The following is an 8388-nucleotide window of genomic DNA, read 5'->3' on the forward strand; positions in this document are numbered from 1 at the left end:
GAGGTTATGGACAGGTGTCTTTTATACTGATAACAAGTTCAAACAGGTGCCATTAATACAGGTAACGAGTGGGGGACAGAGGAGCCTCTTAAAGAAGAAGTTACAGGTCTGTGAGAGCCAGAAATCTTGCTTGTTTGTAGGTGACCAAATACTTATTTTCCACCATAATTTGCAAATAAATTCATAAAAAATCCTACAATGTGAATTTCTGGATTTTTTTCCTCATTTTGTCTGTCATAGTTGAAGTGTACCTATGATGAAAATTACAGGCCTCTCTCATCTTTTTAAGTGGGAGAACTTGCACAATTGGTGGCTGACTAAATACTTTTTTGCCCCACTGTAATTAAGTCCATGTGATGTCAAATACAAGTTTACACACTAGGAGTCATTATTCTCTCCTGTGTGGATTCTCACATGTTTTTTAAGTGACTGATGAGTGAAATGCCTTCCCCCCCAGTCTGAACATTTGTAAGGCTTCTCCCCCGTGTGCGGTCTCATGTCTTCTTTCAGGCGTCCTAATTGGGTAAAAACGCATTGCACTCTGGGATCAGCGGTAAGGTTTCTCCCCTGTGTGAATTCGCTCATGCTCTTTCAGGCTTCCTGACCGGCTAAAACTCTTTCCACACTGGGCGCAACGGAAAGGCTTCTCCCCGGTGTGTATTCGCAAATGATCTTTGAGGGTGTCTAACCGCTTAAAACTCTTTCCACACTGGGAACAATGGTGAAGCTTCGCTCCTGTGTGTATCCTCTCATGTCTTTTCATGTTAACTAAATGGTTAAAACTCTTTCCACAATGGGAGCAGTAGTAAGGCTTCTCCCCTGTGTGAATTCGCTCATGAGCTTCCAGCTTAACTAACGCCGTAAAACTCTTTCCACACTGGGAGCAGTGGTATGGCTTCTCACCTGTGTGTATCCTCCCATGTCTTTTCATGTTTCCTAACTGGTTAAAACTATTTCCACACTGGCCGCAATGGTATGGCTTCTCTCCTGAGTGTATTCGCTCATGAGCTTTCAGGCTTCCTAACAGGCTAAAACTCTTTCCACACTGGCCGCAATGGTATGGCTTCTCTCCTGTGTGTATTCGCTCATGAGCTTTCAGGCTTCCTAACCGGCTAAAACTATTTCCACACTGGGCGCAATGGTACCGCTTCTCTCCTGTGTGTGTCCTCTCAGGTCTTTTCAGGCTTCCTAACTTGATCTGGGAGCAGAGGTGTCGTCTTGCTGGTGTCGTCTTGCTGGTCTTTGGTTCCTCCAAGTTTGGTGTTCCTCCTGCCAAAGACAGTGTTTATATAAAAAGAGACCAGAATGAAACCTCCACTCTCCAATTATGTGTACATTTATTTACATTGCTTTGCCAAGATAATCCATCCACGTGACAGGTGTAGCATATCAAGAAGCTGATTAAACAGCATTACACAGGTGTTCCTTGTGCTGGGGACAATAAAAGCCACTCTAATGCCACAGATGTCTCAAGTTTTGAGGGAGTGTGAAAATGGATTGGGGACTGCAGGAATATCCCCTGGAGCTGTTACCAGGGAATTGAATGTTGCTTTCTCTACCATCAGCCGCCTCCAACATCTTTTTAGAGTATTTGGAAGTCCGTCCAACAGGCCTCACAACTGCAGATCAAGGACCTCCACATCGTCTGAGGATCAGCCACCCGGACATCTGATGAAACTGAGGAGTATGTATCTCTGTAACAAAGCCCTTTTGTGGGGAAAACTAATTCTGATTCGCTGGGCCTGGCTCCCAAGTGGGTGGGCTTACGCTCCCACAGACCCACCAATGGCTGCGTCCCTGCCCAGTCATGTAACTGATTAGGGCCTAATAAAGATATTTACATGACTCATGTAAATCGTTGCGATGATATTTCTGTTCAGTATATATAAATATACAGAACCAGTCAAAAATTTGGACACACCTACTCAATCAAGGGTTTTTCTTAATTTTTTACTATTTTCTACATTGTAGAATAATAGTGAAGACATCAAAACTATGAAATAACACATATGGAATCGTGTAGTAAACAAAAAAAAGTGTTTAACAAATCAAAATATATTTATATTTGAGATTCTCCAAAGTAGCCACCCTTTGTCTTGATGACAGCTTTGCACACTCTTGGCATTCTCTCAACCAGCTTCATGAGGTAGTCATCTGGAATCCATTTCAATTAACAGGTGTGCCTTGTTAAAAACAAATTTGTGTTTTTCCTTCTTAGTGCGTGTTACGAATCCCTTTGGCCCGATAGTCTAGGGGGGATGGTAATGGGACCCGTAACACAACTCATGCAAATTATAATAGTGAAAACGTAACAGTGAGAACAAATAACACAGACAACTTAATTACCGTCAAACATTAAATGTTTATTTATAAACACACGGTAATGGGGGGAGCAGGAAAAGGGGCTGAGCGGGACCCAAGGAAGGAAAGAATAATAATTCAAAAACAGCCCTAAGCTAGACTAGCCTACTTCACAAACAGCTAACTAACTAACCAAAAATACAGGGGGTGGTCCGCCCAGTTCTAACTAGTGTTTTTAACAATGTTTAACTACGGGTAGTGTAGCCCAAGGGCGACTTGTCTGGTTACCCCCTTTTCCCACCATCAAACAAACACTCAAACACCATAACCAAAACAATACTCACAGGTGGGGACAAAGTGACATGTAGCTGCAAAACACACAAGCGATCTACAGACAGAAGGCATGTTACAAAGAGATTGAGCTGGGGAGAAAACAACTGACAGGGGTTTTAAACCAAGGGAAAGGGACTGTGATTGGGTAAGGGAAAAGGAGCAGGTGTCTTCCGATTAGCGACTGATTGATGACTGATTGGGGAATGATTATTGTCACCTGTGAGTAGGGGAGAAGGAGAGAAAAGAAATACACACAGGATACACACAGAACACTTGTATCCGTAACAGTGCGTTTGAGCCAATCAGTTGTGTTGTGACAAGGTAGGGGTGGTACACAGAAGATAGCCCTATTGGGTAAAATACCAAGTCCATATTATGGCAAGAACAGCTCAAATAAGCAGAGAAACAACAGTCCATCATTACTTTAAGTCACGAAGATCAGTCAATCAGGAACATTGTCAAGAACTTTGAAAGTTTCTTCAAGTACAGTCGCAAAAAACATAAAGAGATATGATGAAACTGGCTCGCATGAGGACCGCCACAAGAAAGGAAGACCCAGAGTTACCTCTGCTGCAGAGGATAAGTTCATTAGTTACCAGCCTCAGAATGGAAAGGAAGACCCATAGTTACCTCTGCTGCAGAGGATAAGTTCATTAGTTACCTCTGCTGCAGAGGATAAGTTCATTAGTTACCTCTGCTGCAGAGGATAAGTTCATTAGTTACCTCTGCTGCAGAGGATAAGTTCATTAGTTACCAGCCTCAGAAATTGCAGTCCAAATAACTGCTTCAGAGTTCAAGTAAGAGACACATCTCAACATCAACTGTTCAGAGGAGACTGCGTGAATCAGGTCTTCATTGTCGAATTGCTGCAAAGAAACCACTACTAAAGGACATCAATAAGAATAAGAGACTTGCTTGGGCCAAGAAACACGAGCAATGGACATTAGACCAGTGGAAATCTGTCCTTTGGTCTGATGAGTCCAAATTTGAGATTTTCGGTTCCAACCGAAATGTCTGTGAGACGCAGAGTAGGTGAACGGATGATCTCCGCATGTGTGGTTCCCACCGTGAAGCATGGAGTGATGGTGCTTTGCTGGTGACACTGTCTGTGATTTATTTAGAATTCAAGGCACACTTAACCAGCATGGCTACCAAAGCATTCTGCAGCGATACGCCATCCCATCTGGTTTGAGCTTATTGGGACTATCATTTGTTTTTCAACAGGGCAATGACCCAACACACCTCCAGGCTGTGTAAGGGCTATTTGACCAAGAAGGAGAGTGATGGAGTGCTGCATCAGATGACCTGGCCTCCACAATCACCCGACCTCAACCCGAATTGAGATGGTTTGGGATGAGCTGGACCGCAGAGTGACGGAAAAGCAGCCAACATGTGCTCAGCATATGTGGAAACTCCTTCAAGACTGTTGGATAAGCATTCCAGATGAAGCTGGTTGAGAGAATGCCAACAGTGTGCAAAGCTGTATTTGTATTAGTCAGGGACAGCCCTACCGGGAACAGATACCAGTGGGCAGATCTATTTATTTGTTCAAACTAAACTACAGCACTTACTTTGATGAGTCAAATCTGATCCTTTCTTCTCTTCTCCTCCTCTCACAGTTCCACTCAGCCCCGTTGTTTTCCTGCAGTCCACCAGCAGCACAGACAACCTCTTCATACCCAGCAGTAAGGTGCTACCGGGAGAGGCACGAAACGGGGACTCCGGGAGGGAGGAAGGGCTAGCGTTGTCCTGGTAACCATAAAGAGGGGACACAAACACATATCATTATGGATGCTGATGTCACTGTTGTCATAAAGTGCTTTACAGAAGCCCAGCCCAGACCCAGATAGAGCAAGCTGAATGCTAGACCAGACCAAGCTGTACCATCTGGTGTCCTGTTCTGGAGAGACTCTTCTCTGCCTCGTCAGCATCAGGATGTTGTTGAGGTTCCCCAGAGGATCCACAATAGTCATGTCTCTCTCCTGTGTGAATGACAACATCAAACAGATGGTAAACGTATGACAATCTATTGCGATCACAGAGTCTTACAAGAGGCATGCATATGTCTAAAATGGCCACTTTCATCATGATTTTGTAAAATATTCTTTGTGATGCAAATGTAAAAGGTTGTTCCACGAAATGGGTGCCTTTTGCATTCCTTTGATATTTTATGTAGAAATTATGCACCAGAATTGGATTGTAAAAATCCTGTTATACAAGATGAAGTGCGCTTTAATATAGACCACATGGAGATTAAAATAAATAGATTTAAAAAAAATATATGTACTGTAATGAAACAGCAGGGAGCAGGTCTCGAACCCTCGACCTCCTAGCCCGAGGTCCGGCGCGCTATCGACTGTGCCGCAAAAGCATGCTCAATCGGCAGAGTCGATTTCCGCGCTTATAAACCCAGGGTCGTTACACTACTCCCTCCTTTCAAAGAGCGCGTCCTCGCGCTAGCTTGCGACTTTACGTCTTACAGGAACGGGCTCACCGGCCAAGCACACGCACTGTCGTGGATGCGAGGTCCGATCACTTCCGACACCAGTGTAATGAAACAGCAGGGAGCAGGTCTCGAACCCTCGACCTCCTAGCCCGAGGTCCGGCGCGCTATCGACTGTGCCGCAAAAGCATGCTCAAGCGGCAGAGTCGATTTCCGCGCTTATAAACCCAGGGTCGTTACAGTACCAATGGCAGTACTGAACAACATATTCAAGTGTAGAACTTCAGTAGAATCCCCCTTTAAAACCCCACAGTTCAACAACTGCTGTTTGTGCCCCTGTTTTTAAGACAGTACTCACTGATGGTAATCGGATATTCTGACTCCTCCTCCTCCCTTTTCACTCCTAAAACGTCTTCCTCTTCCTCTTTTACTCCAAAAGGTTCTTCATCTTCTTTCACTACATTCGCCTCCTTCAATGTTACGGCATCTTCCTCCATTTTCATTCTGAAGCTTCTTCCTCTTCTTTCACCAGAACTTCTTTTCTCCGTCTAGTTTAGTGAGCTCGTGCTCTGGGCGATTAGCCTAGTGCAGTATGAAGTTAACACATTCGCTAATTTAAGAAGCAAATTACGTTAAAATGAACTATTAGATACGTAAACAGAATTGTGTTCTAAACACCATATAATATAATATACACAGGATTAGTCTAAAGAGCTTAAATGCTCCGGTTTTATGTTCGCTAGTAAACCACCGCGTTGGTTGAATCAGAGGCCTTTTGTCGCTGTTGAAGAAGCCTCCCGCCCGTCCATTAAATTATACGTCACGCAAGAAGCATTACCTGAAATACTCACATTGCCATCTGCTGACTGGAGTGGGTAACACAGATTGGAACAAAAATAAAGCAATGTCAAAAAAAGTAATTTTAAAAACAACCAGATGTTATGTTATCTTACTTCTTAGAGCCAAAACTTTCCTCCAGGGCTGACCTGCCCATTAGGTGACAGATTGAAGCGGATTAGGTGACAGATTGAAGAGGGCGACATTAGCTTGGAATATGCCATCCTCGTCAAATTGACCAAGGCTCATCGCTAACAACACCTCACATAATTCTGCCCAAAAACAATGAAAACTTCTCCCACCCAGTGGCATATGGGATATTTAGGTGAGTGTTGGTGTTAGCACATAAAGCAGTGCCCACTTTGCAAAAGGAAACATGGACAGATAGGACTCTACCTGTGTAGAGCACATGCCCCTTTACCCTTCCAGGCTCTAAAGTGCCCTTTTGGGTGGTGGTATAATTTGTATTCATTTTTTGTCATAGTTATTTTTAACCCACTGCCTGCAAGTCGTTTTTAAATTCACCTAAGTGATTTGTATTTTCCTTCAACTTTCTGAAGAGGAAACAGCCAGGAAATGCCCCTGTCTGAGTACATTTGTCTACCACTATGTGTAGCTGTTAGCGATGATGCTAATGACAACCATCTTCTGGTTGATGGAAAAGCTTTCCCAAAAAACCTTGTCAGTTAAATGTTAACTACAAAGTAGTCTATGCCTACCTGGCAGAATGATATCATGATTATTTGCATCAATCCAGTTGTGATTTGTTCAGCAGACTCTGCAATCACATGTGTGCTACAGAGACACCACTAACCAAGCAAGGCTCTTGCTGGTGCCACTTGAATTAAAGGGTATCTACACACAAAAATGTAAATGTCTTAGATTTTTCTCAGACGACAAAAGTGGTCTCCTTTTGTTGTTTTTCTATTAACAATGTGATTTTGAGAGCGAAAAACTGAAAAACAGAGACAAATCAGACACCTGGAAAATTACTAAACGGAGAAAACGGAATTTGAGAAAATATATTAAATATTCTATTGATTTTCTCTCATTATGTCACACCAGACTTCGCTTTGGCTCCCCCTCCTGTCCAGCTCAGGCGTTCAGCGTTGCCGGCCTTCTAGCTGCTGCCGAACTTACTGCTGTCAAACGCCCTTCACTCATCAACCCCCGGCCTTCTAGCTGCTGCCGAACCTACTGCTGTCAAACGCCCTTCACTCATCAACCCCCGGCCTTCTAGCTGCTGCCGAACCTACTGCTGTCAAACGCCCTTCACTCATCAACCCCCGGCCTTCTAGCTGCTGCCGAACCTACTGCTGTCAAACGCCCTTCACTCATCAACCCCCGGACTTGTCTCGTCATCGGTCGCATACCGCTTTGCTCCACAGGTAGTATCACATTTCACTTCATTTCATTACAGTACAACGGTCTGATTTGTTTGATCTTAGCTAGCTACATAGCCGTCTTTGTATCAAAGATAATTGTGTAGTTTAGAGCGATTTTCTAGGTTAGCTAGCCAGCTATTTTCGTCCTTTTAACTTAACGTAACGTAATCAACACTGCTAGCTAGCCAGCTAGCCACCGAATAGCAGCACTGTAGAATCTATTACATTCAACGGAACAACGGAACGACTTGATTAGTGTAGTGTTAGTGTAGTGTTAGCTAGCTACATAGTTGTCTTTGCTGTCCTTGTATCTAAGATAACTGTGGAGTCTAGAGTAATTTTCGGTTAGCTAGCCAGCTATTTTCGTCCGCCGCGCTGCCTTTCTCCTACCTAGTCAATACTCCTAGTCAACACTGCTAACACTGCTAACACTGCTAGCTAGCCAACTTCTACCGAATAGCAGCACTGTAGAAACTATTACATTACAACGGAACGATTTGATTAGTGTAGTGTTAGCTAGCTAGTGTTAGCTAGCTACATAGTTGTCTTTGCTGTCCTTGTATCTAAGACAATTGTGTAGTTTAGACTAATTATCTGGCCAGTTACCGAGGTTACCTAGCCAGCTATCGAGGTTACCTAGCCAGCTACACTTTCAAACAAAGTCAACAACGCAGCCACTGCTAGCCAGCCTACTTCAGCAGTACTGTATCATTTTAATCATTTTAGTCAATAAGATTTTTGCAACGTAAGCTTAACTTTCTGAACATTCGAGACGTGTAGTCCACTTGTCATTCCAATCTCCTTTGCATTAACGTAGCCTCTTCTGTAGCCTGTCAACTATGTGTCTGTCTATCCCTGTTCTCTCCTCTCTGCACAGACCATACAAACGCTTCACACCGCGTGGCCGCGGCCACCCCAACCTGGTGGTCCCAGCGCGCACGACCCACGTGGAGTTCCAGGTCTCCGGTAGCCTCTGGAACTGCCGATCTGCGGCCAACAAGGCAGAGTTCATCTCAGCCTATGCTTCCCTCCAGTCCCTCGACTTCTTGGCACTGACGGAAACATGGATCACCACAGATAACACTGCCA

The 8388-nt window shown here is 44.1% G+C and overlaps 3 protein-coding genes across 3 annotated transcripts in view; 1 reads left to right on the top strand and 2 right to left on the bottom strand.

Moving 5' to 3' along the window:
* The window catches only part of LOC139546469 (piggyBac transposable element-derived protein 4-like), a 226838-nt gene that overhangs the window by 214427 nt on the left and 4023 nt on the right, over positions 1-8388 (bottom strand). The gene's annotated exons all lie outside the window — the stretch shown is intronic.
* Positions 1-8388, top strand: part of LOC139546449 (piggyBac transposable element-derived protein 4-like) — a 252812-nt gene that overhangs the window by 113771 nt on the left and 130653 nt on the right. The gene's annotated exons all lie outside the window — the stretch shown is intronic.
* LOC139547366 (zinc finger protein 678-like) lies at positions 365-4380 on the bottom strand. The gene is made up of 2 exons (XM_071356352.1): positions 4206-4380; positions 365-1269 (listed from the first exon to the last, which is right to left on the bottom strand). Exons 1-2 carry the CDS (start codon positions 4309-4311, stop codon positions 548-550), a joined length of 828 nt encoding a protein of 275 aa, XP_071212453.1. The 5' UTR covers positions 4312-4380; the 3' UTR covers positions 365-547.

The sequence above is a fragment of the Salvelinus alpinus genome, chromosome 2 (genome assembly GCF_045679555.1).
Source record: "Salvelinus alpinus chromosome 2, SLU_Salpinus.1, whole genome shotgun sequence".
Taxonomy (NCBI): Eukaryota; Metazoa; Chordata; class Actinopteri; order Salmoniformes; family Salmonidae; genus Salvelinus; species Salvelinus alpinus.

What these genes read in the sequence shown, in the direction of transcription:
- LOC139547366 (XM_071356352.1), bottom strand. Translation starts at nt 4,311, where the DNA reads ATGAAGAGGTTGTCTGTGCTGCTGGTGGACTGCAGGAAAACAACGGGG. An exon ending in ATCAGATTTGACTCATCAAA is followed by an intron (nt 1,270 to 4,205) that starts GTAAGTGCTGTA and finishes TGTCTTTGGCAG; the next exon opens with GAGGAACACCAAACTTGGAG.